At 38.8% G+C, this 26,241-nt stretch overlaps 1 protein-coding gene across 5 annotated transcripts in view; it reads right to left on the bottom strand.

Annotated features, from left to right (window-relative positions):
* The window catches only part of dync1li1 (dynein, cytoplasmic 1, light intermediate chain 1), a 91,376-nt gene that overhangs the window by 34,247 nt on the left and 30,888 nt on the right, over positions 1-26,241 (bottom strand). For all 5 annotated transcript variants that reach the window (XM_069914404.1, XM_069914403.1, XM_069914405.1 and 2 more), the window contains 4 exons: positions 11,516-11,685; positions 9,427-9,520; positions 2,384-2,519; positions 951-1,062 (listed from right to left, as the gene is read on the bottom strand). In XM_069914404.1, coding sequence (XP_069770505.1) covers positions 951-1,062; positions 2,384-2,519; positions 9,427-9,520; positions 11,516-11,685 — 512 coding nt within the window. The remainder of the gene's footprint in view (positions 1-950; positions 1,063-2,383; positions 2,520-9,426; positions 9,521-11,515; positions 11,686-26,241) is intronic.

Consider the following 26,241-nt stretch of genomic DNA (forward strand, 5'->3'; position numbering starts at 1 on the left):
TGCTTTGTTGCTTTTTGCATTTTTGCCAATCTTCTAGTTTCCCACTGGGTGACTTGGTACACACAAGCATTTAGTTTGATGTCTTCTTTTATTTCCCCAGTTATCCAGGCCTGATTGTCCCCATCCTCGAGTCTTCGTTTTTAACTGGAATATACTTTTGTTGAGCACTGTGCAAAATCTCTTTGAAAGTCTTTCACTGTTCCTTAACCATCCCTCCAATAGCTCGCAGTCTCAGTCTACCCTAGCCAACTCCTCCCTCAGGTCCTTGTAGTTTCCCTTGTTTAGGCATAACACACTTGTTTTAGAACTCACTATTGTATACTCACTATTGATAAACTCAATCATACTGTCATCACTCTTTTCAAGAGGATCCCTAACTACAAGATCGCTAATTTTACAGGACCAGATCCAAGACAGAATGCTCCCTTCTACTTCAATTAAATTATAAAATTTTATAATCTGATTTAAGATTTTGTACACTGCAAAAGAGTATTATCATTTGAAAATGGAATAATTTTTCTTTGTTTATGGACCAGACATATCTTTCCATTGATGGGCCTCATCTTTCCATTGATGGGCCTCAGCAACAAGATCCCTAACTTGGCAGTGTCTTCCAGTGGTGGACAAGAGGAAGGATATTGCTTTTTACCATAATCTAATTGGAAATGGAATGTAACAGCATTCTGCAAATAGTTGCTACTTCCATAGATAAAGCAATTTTTAAGACAACAACATCACTGCAATATTTTGCATTGGTGAATTGTAATCTTTAAATATGAAAAATATGGCACACAGTTGGTAATGCTGTCCCAAATTTGAAGAATTAAACCCTAGTCTTCTAATCATCATAACTCTTTGCATTTGGTTTCTTTTTATCTGGTTAATCTATATTAAAAAAAGCATAGCTTTGGTGTGATTTAATATCCAGATAAAAACTGGATAAAAGGTACCTTTCTTACTGGAGGCTTCACAATGCCATCTTCAAATTTATCATCAGCTTTTAAAGACTGGAAATTTTCATGCAAAATTCCTATTTTCTTTTCATTGTCCCATCCTGCAGGACTATAGAAAATAGATTTGATTTCAAACAATAACCAAAGCAATACATAGACTGATCCCAACGCTCATCTTGCTAACATATACAGAGACTATGGCACTAAATGAAAGTCGCAGTCCTTTAAATGTTATTTTCTTGTAAACAATAAATTCCAAGTTACATCTGGAGGATTCACAATATTCATGGTTGAATTGGAACCAGATTCATTAAAATACCAGGAAAAGCAATCCCATCAACAACTTATATGGCCTAATCATCAACATGAAGGAAACAATATCATAATGAAAGTTTTGAAGTGGCCATTGGAATTGCAAAGTTTGTCAATTCATATATTAGCAGTTTGTATGAAAATTTGTTCAACCACATACTTTATGCAACTTTGCTCATTTTCTATAATTAATACATACAGTAAAAGTCCTAAAATCCAGACTGCTTGGGGATTGGGTCGACCGGATTTTCCAGATTATCAGGTAGTACTTTTAAAATTCAAATTTAAGGAGAATAAAGAAGAGATGAACAGGTAACTTTTGATAGTTTATTAACTGAACATTTTTTCATATAAAATACAAAGTACAAAAAAAACCCATAAATATTTATTAGTTCATTTCCACAACATCTGTGCATTTGTGGTACTTTCACATGCAAGCATACAAAAAGCAACAAAAATTCTAAAAGTTTGAGAGTTTTCGAGAAGTCTGGATTCTTGGGTGGTCTGAATTTCTGGCATCTGGATTTTTGGACTTGTACTTTAATTTTTTTCTCTACTTTTGTTAAAGGTCTATATCTAAAATAAAGTAACTAACGCGCAAATTCATGATGAAGCAAAATACCAAAGATATAGAATTTATAACATTAACTACAAATAAAATACTAGTTTGAACCTTGAGATTAGTTAACATTTCAGGTATTTTGTTTTCATTTCAGATTCTCTTTGCTTAAGTAGGAAAAATAACTCTGGTCAAAATATACATCCTCTATTTATGCACTTAATTTGCAGGTCAAACAAGCGTCCTGATGCCGATATGATAAGTGACACACCAGATATGGATCAATGGTTTTTTTTACAGGATCAACCATTACTGCCATACCATTTTATACAAGGTTAAAAATTAAGTGTGACGATGCGGCATGAAAGAAAAAAGAAAAAAGAAAAAACCATCCAAATTTCTAAATTCAATAAAATGGTTAATTTAAAACATAATTTGAGCAAAAGAGGATAAACTTTAAAAAATATTTAACTTACAAGTGAATTAAAAAATAATTTCCAAATAAAAGTAATGCTCTACTTTTCTTTCTCAATGAGCTGTTATTCAAAATTAAACTTACATAAATACTGCATCTTTTTCTACAACCAGTACCGGAGAATGGAACGGAAATCCATACAACTTATGGACAAGGTATTTATACATTAAATCAATATTTTTATTTTCTTTTATTGAAGTATAAATGAGGGCAGCACCATCTAAAAAATTTGCATTAAGGTAACATAACAGTGTTTCATGATATAAACATACACAGAATTAAGTGACTGGAAGGTACTAGACAGCTTCAAATTGCAATAGACCCTTTCAGGGCCTTGAGGGCGGCGGCAGGAGCAGATCTTAACCTGCAGACTCACCAGAGGCACCTCCGGAGCTGGTCGAATGGAGCCGTAGCTCCGCCCACCAATGTGAAGAAAGGTTATGGGTGTGAGGTAGGGAAAGTTTGAGTAGGTTTATATAGGTCATCACAATATGGGCCAAAGGGTCTGACCTGTGCTGTAATGTTCAATGAATTTAATCATCTGTGGACATCTCCATCTTAAACCTTGAAACAGAAAGGTCATTGATGAAACAGCTAAACATTGGCTTCTTCACCACCCTGAGAAATACCTGCATGAATATCCAGAGGCTAGCAATAACCTCACAAATCACAACCATCTTCCGTCATGTAATTTCATGATCTATTAGGTTCTGAGCTAAACTTTCCCTACCTAACACCCATAACCTTTCTTCCACCCATGTGCCTGAATCTTTTAAATGTCCTGATTGTGCCAGCCGCCACCAATACTCCTGGCAATGCATTCCATGTACCCACTACTCTTTGTGTAAAAAAAAGCACACTCCTGACATCTTTCCTTCCTTCACCTTGTGCAGATATCCCTCTGGTATTTACCATTTATAATTCTTGAAAAGAAAACACAAAATGTTTTATGTCTGCAGAGTCATTCAGAATGGAAGAGGTCTTTCAGCCCAAACTTGTCCATGCCACAAGTTGGTATTCTAGGCTAGTCTCATTTGCCTGCATTTGTTCCATATTATTTAAATGCCAACTATCCATGTATCTGTCCAAATACCTTTTGAACACTAAAATTGTATTTACTTTCTATAGTTTATTTTGGCAGCTTGTGCCAGATACGACATGCAGCCATTCTTGGACACCAATCAGTTTGATAAGTGCCAAGTAACAGCTCCACAAAGACAATCTAATCACATACCATTGACATTCAACAATACTGCAATAGTTGAATCCCTCATCATCATGCAGATGGTAGGAGACAGAAGTGTAGTAGAAGTTTGCTACTCAGATTGGAGGCCTTTAACCATTGGTCCACAGGGATCAGTGCTGGGTCCCCTGATGTTTGACATCTATATTAACTTGATAGCATGGTTAGCAAGTTTGCAGATTCAAGATTTCTTAATTTTTATGGAATAATTCAGAATGTAATATTGCACAAAATTGCCTTGCCTGCTGTAAGGCAGAGTCGTCATTAGTGTTGCCTGGCACCCCTTACAGTAAAAGAAAAAGAGAAACAAAAAAGTGCCCCTTAAAGTTAGAGTGTCCGTGGATTCGCCTCCTGCAGACGCAAACCTCCGACATGATAAGGAAGCCTTTAATGCCCAAAGGTGTAGCCGCACTGATTTAACAGCTTTGATTTAACACACCTTACAAACAAATAAAGAATACACTCACTCATTTCTTTCAGCACACCTTGAAGTCGACTTTCTTTTTATTATTCACCAGACACAACATTGTGTTCAACTCCCCAAACACCACACAACTAAACTCCTCTGACCTTCTCGTTGGCTCACTACTACACGGGTGATCCTAACACTCACTCTTCTCCTCCTGACAAGGGTAAGCACGCGACCATGACATCTTCCCCTCCCCCCAACCATTGAACCATGCAAGGAGGTGAATGATTGGAAGTGTCCTGCTACATAATGGTCCGAAAGGCTGATAGTTCGGCCTGACCTTGTACAATTGTGCAAGACAGGCAATGCATGGTCCAAATGGCAAGGGTGCATTAAATAAAGTACTCTAACTTTGGCTCCAACACAGAACATGGAACGTTGATATACGCCAGCTTCAACCTGTTGATGGAAACCATGTCAGCTTTTCCATTCCTGTCAATCACAAAAGTCTTTGGGTGGCTTCATAAGTCTTGAAAAGGACAATTGTAAACAGGCTGAGTGGTTTGCGAACAGCTACTTGCCAGAGGAATACACGAGTAAAGTGTTGTAAATCATTTGCCACATACACTGGAGGTGACGCCTGCTGCATAGGAGTAGGCTGAAGTAATCTCATGTTTCCCCAAAGTTGATCAACATAACTAACCAGAACACAAAGCACTTGGACTCATATTCACAAACTCACCTGGCAAGGTTAACATAGTGCCATATGGTAGCTCTGCCGCTGAACATCCAAGATCTCCCATAACAGCAGGATGCACTCCAAGAACCATGGGCAACGTTCACTTCACATAGATGCATCACCATCTGCTGTTAATGCTGCCTTCAGTTGTCGATGGAAATGCTCAACGAGGCATTTGGCCTTTGGATGGTAAGCCGTAGTGTGAATACGGGTAGTGCCCAGAAGATCAGTGAAAGCTCAGAACAATACCGACCGAACTGAGACCATCGATTGGTAGTAATAGTGACCGGAATACTGAAAGATGGAATCCACAATGATCCACAAAAGCTCTAGCAACCATCTCCACTGATAGAAATGGCCTCCTGCCACCTGGGTAAGTATACAAGTAGAATAGATAAGTATATCCCCGAGATGACAGAAGCAGGCCTTCAAAAACAAAAAAAATCCCCCAGCTTGGATTTTGTGTGTCCGGAGACCTACAAGTAGGTCCTTGCCCATAATCCAACATCCTGTTTAACATGATGAGGCCAGGTAAAAGGTTCTGTAACTAGATGACTGATACTGTTTGACTAGGATGCAACAATGCCAAACTCATCAAGTCTCTGAAATAATGAAATAAGGTGGTGCTTGTAATCCTCTTCATCCACACTTGTGACCAGAATCTCATCAATATAAACAAACACAAAATCGAGGGCAGCGAGTCCATAAACTGCTAGAATGTCTGAGCTGCATTCTGTAAAACTAATGGCATTCACAGAAACTCAAAAGTGCCAAAAGAGGTAATTACTGCTGTCTTTGTGACATCAGAAGGCTCAAATGGAATTTGATAGTACTAGATCCATTTTTGCAAATACATATTTGAATGGGAGTTTGCTGAAGTCTTGTAAATTGGGGATGTTGTATCTGTCAGGTGCATTAAAATTATTCAGTGCACAATAATCACCATAAGGCCACCAATCCCCATGAGATTTTTTTGGTCCATATGCAACGGTGAAGCTCAGCAGCTGTCAGATCTGCAGACGATGCCTAGATCTTGCACATGGTCGAATTCTGTTTTTTCGATTTTAAGACGGTCCGGGGTAATCTACGAGCCCATGCTACCACTGGAGGACCCCAAGTTTCTATATGGTGGGTTACTGTATGTTTAACGTCTGTGTGACAGTACGATGGGGGTTACTGGGCAAGGGAAATGTTCGGAAACGGCAGGAGCCAGGTTGAAGGCTCATCAGGCAGCTAACGACGTAGGAGGGATGACAGTTGCAGCTCACTTGCATACGAGAGATGTGGTGCATGATGCAGCTATATTTCAAATCCACCAACAAAGAAAAATATAACAAGAATTCTGCTCTCAAAATGGAATTTGCCACATTTGCAACGGTGAAAACCGACCGAAAAAAATTCTTGAGACAGAAATCCAATGTGAGTGACCTCTGGCCATATATCTGAAAATAACAATTATTCGTGGCTGAAAGAACACATGACATATTGGGGTGTCTGTGTTCCTCCATGGATGGAGGGACCACTGAATTTTCTGCATCGGAATCGACAAGAAATTAGAACACCTGAGAGAAAGTCTTTGAGGAAAAGATGGCAGCTGATGTGCCCATGGGCCTCTACTGATGGTTCTGGTCATTTCCCAGCTGCCATTGTAGAAGTCACAAGGTGGCTGACAGGACCAGGCAGCAGCACCAAATCTCCAATGCTTCTAACAAACACACCAACCGTCGCCTCTACCACGTTCTCGACCAACCTGTTCTGAACCACCACGATTCCAATCAGGTCGAAGGAAGGAAGTCCATTGCGCTCCCAAAGCCTCGATCTGTGTTGTCAGTGCTGCCAGTTGCTGCTCCAATTCAGGTATCTACGACTGAGAAGGCGCTGGTGCTCCCTTCGACTGAGAAGGCGCTGGTGCTCCCTTCGACTGAGAAGGCGCTGGTGCTCCCTTCGACTGAGAAGGCGCTGGTGCTCCCTTCGACTGAGAAGGCGCTGGTGCTCCCTTCGACTGAGAAGGCGCTGGTGCTCCCTTCGACTGAGAAGGCGCTGGTGCTCCCTTCGACTGAGAAGGCGCTGGTGCTCCCTTCGACTGAGAAGGCGCTGGTGCTCCCTTCGACTGAGAAGGCGCTGGTGCTCCCTTCGACTGAGAAGGCGCTGGTGCTCCCTTCGACTGAGAAGGCGCTGGTGCTCCCTTCGACTGAGAAGGCGCTGGTGCTCCCTTCGACTGAGAAGGCGCTGGTGCTCCCTTCGACTGAGAAGGCGCTGGTGCTCCCTTCGACTGAGAAGGCGCTGGTGCTCCCTTCGACTGAGAAGGCGCTGGTACTCCCTTCGACTGAGAAGGCGCTGGTGCTCCCTTCGACTGAGAAGGTGCTGGTGCTTTTCAAGGTGCAGTAAGCAGCTGTTGCAGTTCCATTTGTTGCCATTGACGAGGGGATGAATCCAATCCTATTTTCAATGCAGAGGTCGTGGAAATAACGAGGTCGGCATGATCCACCAACTGATTGAGGATGGACATTCGAAAGACACTCACCAAATGCTCTTGAACATGTCGAGGTAAACATTGAAGGACTCTCGATTTCTAAACATCACTTTCAACACGATCTGCTCCAGGTAACCTGCACCATCTCCTGAACATCTGTGATGGTTGCCTATCACCTAGGCTGTCATCAGCTAGTAATTAGGCAATACGAGTCTCACTACATGGCCGAGTATGCCGCAGAAAAGCTATCTTAAACATGTCGTATGGGAGGTTACCATCCGTATTCACTAAAACATCCTCAACTTCACAGGCAATCTGCTCTGGAAGACGGTCCACAAGTAAACTATACTTCATCTTCTGACTTGTCACACTGAGGGCAGAGAAACATGCTTTGAGGATCATAAACCATACTGGTGCATTATTAACAAAAGGGGGGGGGTGGGGGTGAAACTTTTAAGTTGACCTCCCGAACTATTCCTGTAAGGGGTTTCTCCTCATCACTATCCATTTTAAATTAGAAGGTACTATGAACTCATGGGGTCACCACTTGTAACAACAATGATTTACCACAGCTTACAAATAAAAATTTCTAGTTTCTTTCAGTACGCCATGAAATCAACTTTTAAAAAAATATTCACTAGTCATAACATTGCACCCTTCAATTCCCCAAACACCACCCAGCTAAACTCCTCTAACCTTCTCATTGGCTCACTACCATATGGGTGATCCTGACAATCACTCTTCCCCCCACCCCCGCGACAAGGTCCTTTGGGAGCCCTTCTTGTCCTCAGCACACTCACAAACCCTGGCTTTAATACCTGGTTTCCATGAGCCAGTCTCCAGCAACATGTAGCTTGTGTGGGTGCCTCACCCGCTGAGGGTTTACTGCCTAGTTACTGTGCTTGTATGGTCATCTCCTCTGCTTCTCCTTCTTATGTGGGGTGTTCTTGTTTCTGGTGCCAGTCCATTGTTCCTGAAGTCTGCAACCCCACACCCCGTGTCTGCTGCCGAGCACAGGTGCCACCATCTTGGGCACAGACCCGCCGGTTACAGGATTTTACTTTTACTTTTACAGGCAGTGTAAAGCCTGTATGGAGCTGCCATTGGAGTAGTGCTGTGTCTCTGCTCTCCCAGGTCTGTATCAGCAGCAGGGAAGCAACTACAGCAGCTCCGGCAGTGCCGCCAATTTTTGGATGACACTAAAATTGCCAGTATAGCAGACAGTGAAGATTATCTAGTGACAACAGGGTCCAGCTGAAATGAGAAAACAGACCAAGGAATGGCAGATGGAATTTAACTCGAACAATTATGGGGTGTAAGTTTAACAAGGGGAAAACTTGAACAGTGTATGTTAATGCCTGGGGTTGTGTTGTTAAAAAAAAAATGATGGTACAGATAGTTCCATGAAGTGGTGACAATGTGGTGAAGAAGGTGTTTTGGCATGCTTGCCCTCATTGGTCAGGGCAATATGTATCATATTACAATTGTACAAGACATTGGTGAGAATACACTTAGAGGAGTACGCAGTTTTCATCAGCCAAGAATAGGAAAGACATAATTAAACTGGAAAGTTTGCAGTAAAGGTTCAGAAGGATATCACTGAGAGTGGTAGGCTAAAATTATAAGGCGAGGTTATATAGGCTGGATCTTTTCTACCTGGAACGAAGAATGTAGTGGGTTGACCTTACAGAGGATTACAAAATCATAGATTGGGTAAATTATCGTTTTTTCCTAGGGTAGAAGTTGAAAATTAGAGGAGATAGAGTTGATCGGGAAAAGATTTAAAAAGTATCTGGGGCATCCTTTTCCCCACACAGAGGTGGTTAATTGTAATGAGTTGCCAGAGGAAGTGGTAAAAGTGGGTACAATAACAATTTTTGAAGTACATTTAAAAAAGGTACATGGATGGGAAAAGTTTGGAAGGACACATCCTAACGTAGGCAAACAAGAGGAGCTCAGTTCGACAATTTGGTTGACATTCCTAGTTATCCTCCCATATTGTAAGTATCATCTTCAGTTCTTCAGTATAAATTCTACATTTTTGTTCCCTTAAGACATTTTAAACTATTAAAAAATAGAAGTTAGTGTTGAAAGGCATTTATTTCCCCGAAGCACAGTGATACTGAATAAACCTAAGACAATACAGCGCAGTACAGGCCCTTTGGCCCATCATGTTGTGCTGATCAATAGAAACCTACTGCATGAATGAAAGCCCCTTCAATTTTTCTTTACTATGACATGGGAAAAAGACTGAAAAGGATACATTGGAGGCAAAACCTTCGAATGTGTGACTGAATGAAGTCAAAATGTTCATCACTGTAATCATGTTCCTTTTCCAGTAGACTAATTGCATCACACTGTAAATAAAGAGAAACATACAGCAAAGCATTATACAGTAAAATCCCAATTATCCCGCACCTTCTGGAATCATGGAGGTCAGGTTTGCAAATTTTCTGGTTGTCTGTGTCTCACTCTTACAATGCCTGACTAATACCCCTACATTAAGAATACACCGCTTAAAAGACAAGATAGTGCAAAATTTAATTTGGGGAAAAAAAAGTGTTGAATCTTTAATTATAGAGTTTACTTTAATCAGGTAATTCCCGTAACTTACAAAATTTAATTCAAAACCCGGTCACTGGCGTTTATCACTGTGCTAACCATGAAGCCATAATATTTAATTCCCTACCTTTGCGCTGACAACCTAACTCACCTCCATGCAAGTGTTCTGGTCAGGCCCTCTACACCAGCATTCCAGTCAGATCCACGGCGCACCGTCCTTTAAATTTGATCCTCAGTCACTGGTGCTATATTAGCGTTGCACTAACCGCTATGCTAACTGTGTCGTCATCATAATTAACACCCTCTCCCGGGTTTACAGATAAAGCTTTACCAATATACTTAATAATAAGACTCTTACCAGGCAGGGATAGAGAGACACTTTGTGAGAGTCACACCAGCAGCAAGCGGCATTGGCCGACTCTTCATCCTGAGTACTTCCATTTTATTCAATCACAACTTTATTGATTTATTCAAATAGCTGCTACATGCATGGCACAACCTGGGCGCTCTGCTGAGTGAATGTTTGCACCAAAAAGGTTGTGTGTTGCTTCGGAGAATATTTACTTTTACAATTTTATTTTATTTAGAACTTTATTTATTCTTATTTATTTTTAAATCCATTATTTTAGTTCCTTGAATTTTTTTTGCTGGTTGAGTTTCCTATCGATTGAGTGCCAGATAATGGTGATTTTATTGTACTAGCTAGCTTTCTATAAAAGCAATTGATTTTTTTTTAAAGAAAGGAATGAAACTCAAGGCTGCCATTCACATGTTGTATTATTCCTTCTATTATTAAAAAAAACCCACACAACTGGCTAATGTATCATTTCCTCACCTTGGAGGTATCAAAGATTCAACAACAAAAAATGGCAACGACTTTCCATGGTGTAAACTTTTCCAGAAGGCCATCCAGAAAACAATGCAAGAAGGATACATTAATGCTAAAGTATCCTGACTGTCATTGACAATACATCACACTCTCAGTTTAAATCTACACATCACGCTCTCTGAATCTTCATATCAAAAAGTCAAGACAAGACCAAAAGCAAGGAGGAAGGTATGATGTAAATATTGCAGATGTCTGGAGACACACAAGAGACTGCAGATGCTGGAATCTGAAGCCTGACATGAAATGGCCTCATCTTAGACCCTAGAAAACTGAATTTAGATTTTAATGTTCACAGAAGAGTTGCCACTAACCCCAAGGAAAATGATTACTCCAGATAAGAGAAAAAAAAATCTAATTTCACAAATGGAATCCACTCTCCTCTCAAAAAACCAGATTTCTTAATTAAAAGATGGAGCACGAGAGGGTGCTCACAGGGATCATAAACACAGATTGTAATTGCTTATAATGAATACATATGAATAAAAAGTAAATACAAATGTTGATGCCTCAGTCAGAACTAGAGGAAATCAATTGGAAAATAAGTTGTACAGTATTTTCATCATGTACTTTATGTCATCACAGAGGATGTAAATAACCTGATATGATTGTAACCCGGAATCTACAGGTTTTGGAAACAGGATACACATCTATCAACAATTGAGGACCTTACTCATTGAGAGCTGGAAAAAAGTGAAGTATTTTCAAAAACCTTGTTTAGGGGGCGACTTATTCTCAAAATCCAAAAAAGTGAAAGTACAAATTAGCAAATATAAATTCCAAGCATTTTTCAAATCTTTATGCACAAATTATTCTCCAGAGTCAGGAAAGGTTTTGGGGCGGGGCAGGGGAACAATGGGCTCTGTAAATTACTCCATCTTTTTAAGTTACCATTAATACATACCTTGGTGCAAACTATTAGGACTGGAATACCGAGATTATGTGTTAATGTATTAGTGCCTAGAGGCAAGACTACACTTTCTTCATTTGTTTCTTGAGACACTGTGCTTCTTCGTTGCGGAGATACTGGTGTTTCTTTATCTGGCTCTTCATATTCTTGAAACTGTCTCACTACTGTAAATGGGGGAAAAAAGGAGAGTAAATAAATTATCAGGAATGAGATTAGTACTCAGTTTTATTCCTCTTTTTTTAAACAACAGAAGGTTACTCAGCCCATTAAGTCCTTGTTAATATACAACACATTCTCATCAATCTCAATGCCCTACTTGGTTCCCTGTAATTCCTATCTCTGATTCTGCTATTTATAAAAGGTTTTTCAAATGTGATTGGATATATAACCAATATATACAAGTATGAGCAAAAGGAAGGCAGGCAGGCACCTGAATAAAAAGATTGGCAGAGAAGGGAAGAAAGGATAGAGGGAAGAGCACAGGCTAACATAGGCATGTGGGGATTCTTTTGTTAAGGGAGGCAGAGAGATTGATTTTCCTGAAATTTTACACGGGGCTATATGGCACCCGGGTCACCTTGCATCTCACCACTGGGCCCGGACAAAGGCTGATGCATCCTCCGCGAACTGGCTGCCGGTATGCTGAATGGGCTGTGGGGTTTGTTGGAGGGCGGCATGCAGAACAGGGGGTGGGGGGGGGGTGCTGGACAGGCTAACCCGGTGGCCACGCGGGTCAATCATCGCCGAGACCCTCACCCTGGGCATGGAGCCAGGCGCCCCACCATGGAGCTCCCATGGCCAAACTCTGCCTGGTGCTGGCCCACCACTCGCGCACCTACTAGCCCTGGTACTCAAACCCATCACACATTTGCTGGCCGGCACTCACATATGTGCAAAAGAATAAAGCCCAGAAAGCCAACGGACCACGGGCGACTAATAAGTAAGGCTGCAGCTGTGAAAAAGGGGAAGATGAAATCGGGAAAAGCTGGGGAGACAAGACCTAAATCATTCAGGTCTCTGTGTCCCCGGCTTTGGCCGAATTTTCCCCTTTGTTTTGTCTGAATGACAGGAGAGGAAAGGGGAGAATTGATTGTAAAGTTTGTGTCATCTGATTGCACAAGTACAAACCGACAAAAACCCGCTGTCTGGTTCTCAGTGCAAAACACGCAGACACACAATCAGACATAACAAACATACAAACAATACATATGCAGGATAGGTATTCATTTATACAATTAATTAAATAAATACTGTTTCATAAATATAATGGTTAGTGAACTAGTTCCTTTGGTTGTTCAGCATTCTCACTGCAAGTGGGGAGAAGCTGTTCCTCAGCCCGGTGGTGCTTGCTCTGACACTCTGATTGGAGGAGGGTTTTGTTCTGTAAATGCAGGGCTGAAGGAAAGGAGACAAGAGGGAAAGAGAAAGAAAGCAACACAGCTAGAGGAATGTAGAAATAGGCATGGGGGAGATGGTGGGGGGGGGGCAGTGTGGAGATGGGGATTGCTAACAGAAACCGGTGAAGTCAATGTTAATGCCATCTGGTTGGAGGGTGCACAGACGCAATACAAGGCGTTGTTCCTCCAATTTGTAGATAGTCTTAGTCTGGTAGTGCATGGGAAGATGGACAGATACGTTGGCATGTGAATGTTGTGGGGAATTGAAATAGGTTGCCACTGGGAGTTACCCACTTTTGTGGCTAACAGGGTTAAAGTACTGAATGAAGCGATCTCCCAATCTGTGTACAATCTCTCCGATGAGGAGGGGACCACAGCAGAGTGCCGGATGCAGTAGATGACCCATACATATTAACAGGTAAAATGTTGCTTCACTCGGAAGGACAGTTTGGGGCGCTCCGTGCTGGTGAGGAAGGAGGTGTCGGCACAAGTGTATCACTTCCTGCAGCCAATTGGTGGGAAGGGAGGAGTGGACAAGTGAGTCACTGAGGAAGATAGAGAGGGGTCATGTGTCTGATGGCGGGATCAGATAGTAGGTGGTGGAAATGGCAGAGGCATGAAATGTTGGATGGGGAGGTTCGTGGGGTGGTAGTTGAGGATAAGGCAAATGCTGTCCTTGTGATATAGGGGCAGAGGGGGCCAGGACAGATGTGTGGTTAATGGAGGATATGTGGATGAGAGTCAAGTTGATGGTAGTAGAGATATTTCACTTCCTATTAAAATATAATTTCACAAATTTTAACTGTTTTATAGTTTACTCCAAACCTTTATCAAAATATGTTAGTACTATCATATACAATTCATCACACTGGTATTGAAATCATAATATGCATAATATACATAGCTTTCTGTGTATTAGAGAATGGAAAGGCAACAAATGATCATGTCAATGATCCTATATGTATTGAAAGATATGGTTATGAAATGCCAGCTGTCATCTTCCAGATATAAGAATATGAAAAAAAACTGAATAGTACTAAATGTAAGCATTACTTTAAAAGGGAGCATCAAGGGGAGCATAGATCAATGAGCCTTACATCAACTGTAAGGAAAATTACAGAATAAATAATGTCATGTCAACACATTTTGAAAACAGTATTCAGTCAACATGGATCTATTAAAAACTTGTTTGATTTATTGGAATTTGAGCCTGCAACAAGCATAATAGATAAGGACAAACTTCCCATTGTGTAATGTATCTGGACTTTCAGAAGGCCTTCAATAAGGTGACACCTGTGAAATTCTTAAACAAATTATAGAGCGTAAATCATTGGGAGCTAACAGACAGAAAACACAGAAATAAAGGCTTTATTTTGGTTTGGGAGGCTATGAATACAGTATTGGGATACCAGTGTTGTAAGGGTTAAAATGACTTGCAAAACATATTTTGCAAGAAGCCAGCGGATATTGTTTACGAATTCCATGTCTCCTATTAACAGCTAATTCCAAGGTTAGCTAGCTTTGCTGTTTAAAATAATCAGTTTGAGTTTGCCCTTGTACTGCTTAGAACCAGCACTCCGAATAATTCTTTTGACCATATTCAAGATTCAATTTATTGTCATTGAAATAAAACAGTGCCATAGTACATGAAATTGCTTTTGTCTGCTGTAGGGCAGACAGATTTGCCATTGGCAGAAATTGCCTGAAGCACTTATTAATGTCAGAGAAAGAGAAATAAAAGAGATTTTAATACATATTAATATTTTCTTGTCCATTTTATTGACTGTTTTAAGTATATTTTAATTGTTTTATCATAGTTCTAAGTGGATAAGGTTCTAATAAACTGTGAAAAACTCATGCAACTTTAGAGCGGACTTTTCATTTAACGAGTCAAAAACAATGGCATCTCCATACTTTCCAAGGAATTATAAAGGAAGATAGTTGCAATATTTAGTCAAAAGAATTAGAATTATTGACTCATTAGTCAATAAAATGGACTATTGACTCGTTAGTCAATAGAAGACTATTTAGACAACAGAATTCGATCCTATTGATTCATTAGTCAATAGAAGGAATTGAAGACATAGAAAGTTGGAAATTGGATTTGGAAGAGAAGACTGGATCGATTAGGCTCTGTTGAGAGCAAATCGCTAAAGAAGGCACAAACATCAACAGTACCAATATCATTGAAGAAGCAGTAAGACATTGGAAGTTCCTTCTTTGTGTTTATTACAAACTAGAATACAGTTTGATGCAACTGCCGCTTATGCTAAGAGGACTGTTTTGGTTTTGGAGAGATTATTGTGCATGTTTGGTGTCTGAGTACGACGATCTACTGAATGGAGGAAGCAGCAGCTGCATCTGCTAAGGAACTGTGTCGAAAAGATATCGGACTATAGAAGAATTGCAAACTTGGCAATTAGTGACAAATAGAAACAAAGCGGCTCTTCAAGCAAGACTGAGGGAGGATCTAGATAAGAAGAAATTTACAGTTGTTGGGAATACAGTTCCCACAGAATTACTGCAAAAACCATCAATAGAAACTAAGATCAGTCTCAAGGTGTGCCACAAGATAGTGGCGAGGAGGATGGGCAATCCAAAATGGAGATCGGGTCAGATATTAAGGTGACATCTGCCATACAGGATGAAATAAGAACCAAGGATAGTGTATCAAATACTTCCAGCAGGGAGGAGTCACGTGATGGAGTAGTGGCCGGACAGTGAACTCCAGCCCTCTCCAGAAAAGTCGGGAAAAACAAAGGAAAACACAAAGGCACAGAAATAAAAGTGAAAAAAAAGTGAGTATAAAGGTGGAAAGAAGATGGCGACAAAAAAAGAAAAATCGAAATCAACGGTAAGAAGAGAGGAAGAGAAGACAACGGAGGAAGAAGGTGAAGGCCTTACCTGTTCGAAGAGGCCCGAGGTGGAGAGAGAAACCCGCTCCCTCAAGTCGGTAGATAATGGACGACAAAAATGGCTCGCTGAGCCGAGAAAAAGTGCGCAACCGCGCATGAAAACAAACACACCGACGGGAGGGGGGACCAGCTGGGGAGTCGATCTCCACAGCCGGCAACGACAGCTGCAGAACACCTGCAGCAAGAAGAGACCACAGAAGACAATGGAAACAAGAAAGAAGAGAAGAAAAGGGCAACAAAGAAACAACAGATGGCCAACCCAGAGGAAGAAGAAGAGGAAGAGTACAGTGAAATAGAAGAAGAAGAGAAAGGCAAGATAAAGGAGGTACTTTCTCTTATTAAAGGATACATGGAGTCATTTAAAGAATGGCAAACACAGGAATTTAATGATTTAAGAAAAAGAATAAACAACACAGAAGAGAAAATGAATAAAATAGATATGACCTTAACAGAAATTGGAAAGAAAATGGACAAGATGGAAGAGCGGGCAGTAGCAGCAGAAATGGAGGTAGAAGACTTAAAAAAGAAATTGGAGGAATCTAATAAAAAAGCGATAGAGACACAACTGTTAGCTCAAAAAATAGATATAATGGAAAATTATAACAGAAGAAATAACATAAAGATAGTGGGCCTTAAGGAAGATGAAGAAGGCAAGAATATGAGGGAGTTTATAAAAGATTGGATCCCTAAGACCCTAGGATGTCCAGAACTACAGCAAGAAATGGAAATAGAAAGGGCACATAGAGAATTGGCCTCTAAACCACAACCACAACAAAAAACAAGATCTATTGTAGTAAAATTCCTAAGATATACTACAAGAGAAAAGGTACTGGAGAAGACAATGGAAAAAGTAAGAGAGGGCAACAAACCACTGGAGTATAAAGGGCAAAAAATCTTCATTTATCCAGATATAAGTTTTGAACTCCTAAAGAAGAGAAAAGAGTTCAATACAGCAAAGGCTATTTTATGGAAGAAAGGGTATAAATTTATACTAAAGCATCCAGCGGTATTGAAAATATTTATTCCAGGACAACAAAACAGACTATTCTCGGACCCAGAAGAAGCACGAAAATTTGCAGAACAATTACAAAAATAGACTGAGGGATGAAGATGGGTAATGAGAGTAAAAATTATCACGATTGATATGTATGTGGGTAAAGAGGTATAAGAGTGAATAGATAAAATGTGCATATGTGAAGGTATCTGTACTTAGAGGAAAATATACATAGTATAGACAAGAATGAATAAGGGAAGGAAATGGAATAGAGAGAATAAGGAGGGAATTAAAAGAGTGACCTTTGTTACATATGAAAAGTGAAATCTTTTCTGGGGAGGGCTGGGTGGGGAGAAATAGCGGTCACTGCAAAATCAGTTGATGCTTGCGAGTGAATTCGCAAACCCAAATGGAGAGGGGAGATATGGTTGTCCGACAAGGGATAAAGGACAACTCAGGAGGGGAAGGGGAGATTGGGGATAAAGAAGATATAAATAGGAGAATAAGGAAAATGTTGGATGTTGTAGGAATGTTGTCTTATAAAGAGTTGAAAATAAGAAAACAGAAATGGAAAAGGAGGAAAGGTAATGATGGAAAAACGGAAGGAGAAGATAAACAAAGTATAAAATGGCTACGCTGAACTATATGACTTTAAATATTAATGGAATACATAACCAAATTAAAAGGAAGAAACTACTAAATTTACTGAAACAGGAAAAAATTGATATAGCATTTGTCCAAGAAACACACTTAACTGAATTGGAGCACAAGAAATTAAAGAGAGATTGGGTAGGACATGTAACAGCAGGATCATATAATTCAAAAGCAAGAGGAGTGGCTATATTAATTAGTAAAAATGTGCCGTTTAAAATAGAAGAGGAAATAATAGATCCAGCAGGGAGATATGTTATGATAAAATGTCAGATATATTCGGAGTTTTGGAATCTACTTAATGTATATTCACCTAACGAAGAAGATCAAAAGTTTATGCAAGATATCTTTTTGAAGGTAGCTAATATGCAAGGGAACATACTAATAGGAGGGGATTTCAACCTGAATTTGGATCCAAATATGGATAAAACGGGGAAAAAAATTAACAGGAAGAACAAAGTAACCAAATTTATAATTAAATCAATGCAAGAAATGAAACTTTTGGATATATGGAGGAAACAAAACCCAAAAGAAAAGGAATACTCATACTACTCGGCTAGACATAAAACATACTCAAGAATAGACCTATTTTTGTTATCAGCTAGTATGCAGGATAGAGTAAGAAAAACAGAATATAAAGCGAGAATACTATCGGACCATTCACCCTTAATATTGACAGTAAAGCTAGAGGACATCCCTCCAAGAATGTATAGATGGAGATTAAACCCCATGCTACTTAAAAGACAGGATTTTAGAGAATTTATTGAAAAGCAATTAAAAATGTATTTTGAAGTAAATACGGAATCAGTGGAAGATAAGTTTATACTATGGGACGCAATGAAAGCATTCATTAGAGGGCAAATAATAAGCTATGTAACCAAGATGAAGAAGGACTATAATCAGGAAACAGAGCAGTTGGAAAGGGAAATAGTAAACATAGAAAAAAAATTAGCAATGAAGGAAGATACAACTAAAAGAAGAGAATTGGCGGATAAAAAAATAAAATATGAAACATTACAAACATATAAGGTAGAGAAGAATATAATGAAGACAAAACAGAAATATTATGAACTAGGGGAAAAAACGCACAAAATCCTAGCATGGCAGCTTAAGACAGAACAAGCTAAGAAAATGGTATTGGCATCAAGGAAAAAAGACAAACAAATAACATATAATCCAAAAGAAATTAAGGAAAACTTTAGAGAATTCTATGAACAATTATACCGAACTGAAAACGAAGGGAAAGAAGGGAAAATAGATGAATTTCTAACTAAAATTGAACTACCAAAACTACAAATAGAGGAACAAAATAAATTAACAGAGCCATTTGGAATAGTAGAAATACAAGAGATAATAAAAAAATTACCAAATAATAAGACACCAGGAGAGGATGGATTCCCAATAGAATTCTATAAAACATTTAAAGATTTATTAATACCGCCCCTCCTGGATGTAATCAACCAGATTGATGAAACACAAAGCTTACCAGATTCATGTAAAACAGCAATAATTACAGTAATACTAAAACAAGGGAAAGATCCACTCTTACCAGCGTCATATAGACCAATATCTTTGCTAAACACAGACTATAAGATAACAGCTAAACTATTAGCAAACAGATTAGCAGAACAGGTACCGAAAATGGTAAATTTAGACCAAACTGGATTTATCAAATAAAGACGCACAACAGACAATATTTGTAAATTTATTAACTTAATTCATGCAGTAGAAGGAAATAAAGCACCTGCAGTAGCAGTTGCTTTAGACGCAGAGAAGGCCTTCGACAGAGTAGAATGGAATTATTTGTTCAAAGTATTGCAAAAATTCAGTTTACCGGAGAAGTATATTAATTGGATTAAAGCATTATATAAGGGACCGTTAGCGAAAGTGACAGTAAATGGACATGTATCAAAGCAATTTAACTTAAGCAGGTCAACGCGGCAGGGATGCCCACTATCACCTTTATTGTTTGCGCTAGCTATAGAACCACTAGCAGAATTGATAAGAATAGATAATAATATAAAAGGAATAAAAATAAAAGACAGGGAATATAAAATCAGTCTATTTGCGGATGATGTTATAGTGTACTTAACAGAACCAGAACTATCAATAAAAGAATTATATAAGAAATTGAAGGAATATGGAGAAGTGTCGGGTTACAAGATAAACGTAAATAAAAGTGAAGCAATGCCTATGAATAATGCGGATTTCTCAAAATTTAAGAAGGAATCTCCATTCAGATGGCAAATGCAGGCAATAAGATACCTAGGTGTACAAATAAATAAAAATCTAGGCCAATTATATAAACTCAATTACAATCCACTAATGAAAAAATTACAGGACGATTTAGAGCATTGGAAAGAGCTACCACTAACACTGATAGGAAGGATAAACCGTATTAAAATGAACATTTTTCCAAGGATACTATACTTATTTCAGGCATTGCCAATACAACTGACAGAAAAATTCTTCAAAGAGTTAAAGAAAATAATAAGGAAATTTTTATGGAGAGGCGGGAAACCGAGGATAGCACTAGATAAATTAACAGAATGGTATAAACAAGGAGGCTTACAATTGCCAAACTTCAAAAATTATTATAGAGCCGCACAATTAAGGTACCTATCAGATTTTTATCAAACAAGGGAAAAACCAGACTGGACGAGATTAGAATTAGATAAAATAGGGGAAAAGATACCTGAACACATATTATATAAATGGGACGAAAAATTGGTACAACATAGAACTTCTCCAGTATTACACCATCTCCTCAATATATGGAAGAAGATTCATGTAGAAAGAAATAAAACAAATTATCAATTACCAAAACTAATATTGACGCAAAATAAGCTACTCCCTTTTACAATAGACAACCTTTCCTTTAGAAAATGGGGAAAAAAAGGGATTAAAAGAATAGAAAATTGTTTTTCAGGAAGTAGATTCTTATCCTTTGAACAAATGAGAGATAAGTACAATATAACTGGAGATACAGCGCTGGCATATTACCAACTGAGATCCTACTTGAAAGATAAATTAGGAAGCAATTTGAGTTTACCAGAGGGAAGTAACCTTGAATATGTGATTACAGATACAATGTTAATCAAAAGATTTATAACAAATATGTATATTAAACTGCAAGAAAAGGAGAATGAGGAAACAAATGGTAAAACTAAACAAAAATGGGAACAAGATTTAAATATAAAGATAAAAAAGGAAACATGGGAGAAATTATGTTCTGGAACGATGAGAAATACAATAAATACGAGGCTGCGTATGATACAATATAATTGGTTACACAGACTATACATTACACCGCAAAAGTTAAATAAATGGGACCCAACAGTATCTGATAGATGTTTTCGATGTAAAAAAGAAAGGGGAACAACAATTCATGCAATCTGGACATGTGAGAGTAGAAAAATTTTGGGATGATCTCAATCAGATATTAAATAAAATAACTGAAAACAATATACCAAAGAATCCAGAGATCTTTCTCCTAAGTAACATAAAAAATAAAGAATTTGGAATTGACTTGGAAGATGCACAAAAAAGATTTGTTAAGATAGCCCTAGCCGTAGCAAAAAAATGTATTATGTCAACCTGGAAATTGGAAGATAATTTGAAAATACAACAATGGTATATAGAAATGAATAAATGTATTCCATTAGAAAAAAATAACATATAGTTTAAGAAATAATATTGAAATATTCAAACAAGTATGGGAGCCTTACATTAAATACAATAGCGAAAACCTACCGGGGACAAACATTACCTAAGTTGATGGAAGGAGAAGGAAAGAAAAGAATGGACTCAGTAGAATTTCTGGTGTATTTTTGTTGAATGACAACATTGTCTGAATTAATGCAACCTAGATTGTATACCTAAAATGGATGAGAGGGGGGGGGTGGGGGGGTGGCTTGGGAGGAGGGAGGGGGGGGGGGAGAAAAAGTCACTGTAAATGTGTGAAAAAGAAAAAGTGTATATCATGGCTAATGTGATTTATGGTGTGAAAAATAAAAAATTTAAAAAAAAATACTTCCAGCAGGAGCTTGAGAGCAGGCTCCAAAGTTTCAAGTGGTACTGAATCAAGCAGACATGGCAGCTCTTAAAGTGGAAAAAAGCAATGCTTCACTTTAAATTTGACTTGGAAGATAAGGAGGAGTGAATAAGAATGGCACGGGTGTGGCAACAACCAAAAGAGGAGCAGCTGCGGATGGAAAAGGAGCTACAGGTCAAGTGATGGAGAGGAAGAGGTGCAGCTGCGGATGGAAAAAGAGCTGCAGGAGGAGCAGCTAAGAATGGAGGAAGTGCAGCTAAAAAGGCAAAAGGAGCAACTGGAACTGGACAGAAAAATTGCTGTTAATGAGGCCAGGTCACAGACACTAGAAGGCTCAGGGGTATTTGATGCTCCAAGTAAATTATCAAAAGCATCAAGTTTTGAGGAAGGACTCCAGAAAAAGAAAATATTGAATACCAAAGCTCAGCCAGTGCTACAATCACAATACATGGTTGGTCCTGAAATAAGACAGGTCTAGGCATATGGCTGAGCCAGTGATAGAACCATAAATTGTCAATGGTCATGAACTAGACAGATTAAGACTCGGTGTTGAGCCAATGCTATGTCACAAGACGTGCTTGGTCATAAACCAGGGAGGTTAAGGCATGGATGTGAGATGTGAAAAATCCCAAATTAATCAGGTTGATTTAAGGAGCTAATGTTCAAACCCCAATGATGGCTGCATTGGACAGACATGGGAGCCAAATGCCATATTATGGAGGGTCATATCAGGTGCTTCTGGCAAGTATAGAAATCTGGGTAAACAAAGTAACATACGCCTAGGCATGACAAGGCAAGAGGAGTCAGCGGCATCATTACGGCAGTTACAGACATTTTCTGCTCTGCCCAAGAAAGAGATTCAACTTTTTTTTTATATGGTGACCCCCTTGAATTCCAATCATTTATAAAACGCTTTGAAACAGTATTGAAATTAGGTGTCAAAGCCAGGATTGTTTATATTATTCGCAGCAGTTCACGAGAGGACCACCACAAGATCTTATAAAGAGTACAAATCCTAATGTAGGATTCAGACAAGACAAGTGGCTACTGGAGAAGCATTTTGGCGCCAAGTATAGAATTTCTACAGCTTATTTACAGAAGACTCTAGCCAGCCATTTCCTCTTGTAAGGACAACAGGTTGAACTTAGAACTCACAACCCGTCTTCAAAATGGGGTTTTCAACAAGCCTGCCAGCTTGCCATTTTGCAGCCTCAACTGCTGCTGTAGAGCTGATATCTCTCTCTCTCCAAAAAAGAAAGCATCTGTCTGTTTTTCTCTCTCTGCTTGTAAAAACCCTACGACTTCTTACAGGGCTCTTCTCAGTATACGAGTCTGGACTTTGTTCCATTTGTACCTCCATGTGGCATTCTTTCCAGAGCAGTTCTATTGTCTCTGCAAAATCACTGGTGACACAATGTCTCACTTCAGCAAAGCTCTTGCATTTTAAATGAGAATGTCTTTTGCGAAGTGTTACCCTGTTTGTGTAACCTAAACTAAGCTCCCACAATTTATCTCTTTTAAAGCCATATTTTACCCATAACTATTCTAACATATCCTGTAACACTACAAAAGTTAATAAATTAATGTTGGTACTATAGAAATTGATTCCATGGAATTAATAATCGAAAACATGGACATGAATTAAATGGGGATTTACACCAGAGGATGTAAGCAATGCCACAGATGTACCTGAAGGTCAGAAATTGTAAGGGAGGCATTCAGAAAATTTACAATTATTAGGGTAGCTGATAAGTAATCAGGTCATTATGAATTTAATCTTGGAGATGAAATAAAAGAAGTTGATTGCATTGCTTTTATTTTTCCCAAATTCCCATTTTGGTGAAAATTCCATTATATTGGAAAGTAGCAAAGGTAACTTCTCTTTTCAAAAAGAGAGGATATCAAAAGCAGTGAACATCAGTTATCATGATGTCTGTCACAGAACAAGTATTGGAAACTTATCACATTACAGCAGGCCACTTGTAAATATTCAAAGTAATCAGATAGGGTTAAGATGGGGTTACTGGAACTGAAGAAGCAACATTCTGTGAAGATTTCGAGAAGATGTTTGCTTAGATTATGCAACAAAAACTATTGCACAATTTTGGGGCAGTATGGTTAACTGCGGTTAGTGCAATGCTGTTACAGTTCCAGCGATCAGGACTGGGGTTTGAGTCCCACGCTGTCTGTAAGGAGTTTATACGTTCTTCCCGTGTCTGCGTGGGTTTTTCCCATGGACTCCAGTTTCCTCCCACCCTTGAAAACGTACCAGGGGTTGTAGGTCAATTGGGTGTAATTGGGTAGCATGAGCTCGTGGGCCTGTTACAGTGCTGTATGTTAAATTTAAATTTAAAATAACTTGGTGTGAGACTTAATGATACAGGAGAGTGGGGACACTTTTCTTTCTCTGGTTAGCTTGATATAACCAGTGGTGTGGCATGTTGTGCTGGTACCTTGACCTTTTACAATTAAGATGAATGATTCAGAAAAAGGCACTGAAGATATTGTTGCAAAATTTGCTGATGCCACAGAGTTGAGAGGGAACTATTTTGTGGTGAGGACAGAAGGAAGCTACCAAGAGATAGAAATTAATTGAGTGAGCAAAGAGGTGACAATTTTATGGCAAGGGAATACACAAAATTGTTTATTTTGGCAGTTAATTATCCAAATTGCCAAAGATTTGAAGTGTTTGTATCTGTGTGTGTTCTAACTAAAACCCCCCACACAATTTATATCCTTTAAAACATATCTATATACAATATAAAATATAACATAATCTGTCACAATACACATTACATACATGTGAATTAGAAGGGGGTAAAGTTAGGTTCAGTTAATAGTAATATGTTAAAATTTGATCCCGTTCATATGTTTAAAGATAATTAAAAGCAACTTTTGTTAAAGTAACCATTTGTCTTGGTGAATTTCTGTTGCTGCTGGGTTTTGGGGTCTTCTGGGCCCATCACAATAGAGGCTGCTTTTTTAAGACACTGCCCTTGTAGATATTCTTAATGAAGTGATGGCACTGGCTTCTCTGTCGTCTTTTCCTGTCCTGTGTATTGATATCTCCATACCAGACAGTGATGCAACCAGTAAGAATGGTCTCCATGTAGAGATTTGCAAGTCTTTGGAGACATACCAAATCTCTCCAAACTCCTCATGAAATATAGCTGTTGCAAAGCCTTCTTCATGATAGTATCGACATGGAGGCCCCAGGATAGGTTTTCAGAGATTATGACATCCAGAAATTTGAAAGTTCTTAATCCTTTGCACTGCTGACCCCTCGTTGAGGACTGGTTTGTGTTCTCCAAGAATGGAATTTGAAATGGAAAATACCAAGTAGTCCAAGATCCTTTTCTGGAAGATTGTAAACTAAAAGCTTTTCCTCTTCCTTCATCTTCTACAACTTCTTGCAGGAGGCAAATGTTTTGTAACCATACACAGAAGCCAACAGCCTCAGTACATTTTTAAGAGAAGAATACATCTATGTTTAATAGGAAACTTTTTAAAAATGAAACAAATATATTTGAAGAAGCATACTTAGAAGACTATTTTCAGCCTTAGTAAAGAACTGGTAGATTACAAAGATAAATTTGACAAATGGCAAAGATCATTTATTTATTATTTTTACTTTTAAAAAAAATTTACATTTATTTTTAAAATTTCGATATACAGCATATTAACAAGGCCCTTTCTGTCCATGGGTTCTGTTAGGTCTGCTTTGTTCATGAATGAGTGAGACAAACACCAGACTGAGTCGAAATCAGGGTTCTTTGTTCTTTATTACCGGATTGTAACACTTGCAACTAACAAAGTTAGTCGGAGAATGCATTCTGCCGTTATCAGCAAAATGGTGATTTTTTATACCCTTGGATACATGCTTAGAACATCATCATATCATTACTTGTCCAATGACTAAAACTGTTGCTATCCTTTCCCTGCTAGCTTCCTGCCTCTCAATCCATCAATGTCTCTCTTATCTTGTAAGTACAAGGATGCATTCACATCTTGTTACAGCCCTGCACAGGGTAACTCCTTACACATTCCCATCTCATGATGTTTTACCTTACAGTTCATGCCTCCCAATTACACTCAATTAACCTAAACCCCCCCCCCCAGAATGTTTCAAATGGTGGGAGAAAACCAGAGCCCCTGGGGAAAACCCATGCAGACACAGGGAGAACATACAAACTTCTTACAGACAGCATGGGATTTGAACCCTAGCCCTGATCGCTGGCGCTGATATGGCATTGCGCTAACCGCTACACTAACCGTGCCACCCCAAAAGTATATTTAGTGTTAATGACTGAAAGATTCATTAGTAATAAAACAATCTGAAAGTTGATCTTGGTTCAATATCCAATATGTATTAACATTTCAGGGAAAAAACCTGAAGGCCTGTATTTTATTTTTATAGAATACGATTTGCAAAAATCTTCACATTGAAAAACAACAACCGAAGTTAAGGTACTTAGAATTCCTTTTTCCTCAAAAGATAAAATACATATTGGCTATATCAAGGAAACATTCATTGTGTAATGTCAGCACCGACACTGTGCAATACAAGTGACCTATTGGAAAATTCAAGATTAGCTCTTCCAGGGCCAAAGTAAAATGCCATTAAAATAATGAATGTAATTTTCCTGATCAACTTAATGCTTTATCAATTTTAGTTCTTGAGCACTGAAATCTTAAACAAATATTAGAGA

The sequence above is a fragment of the Narcine bancroftii genome, chromosome 1 (assembly GCF_036971445.1).
Source record: "Narcine bancroftii isolate sNarBan1 chromosome 1, sNarBan1.hap1, whole genome shotgun sequence".
NCBI lineage: Eukaryota > Metazoa > Chordata > Chondrichthyes > Torpediniformes > Narcinidae > Narcine > Narcine bancroftii.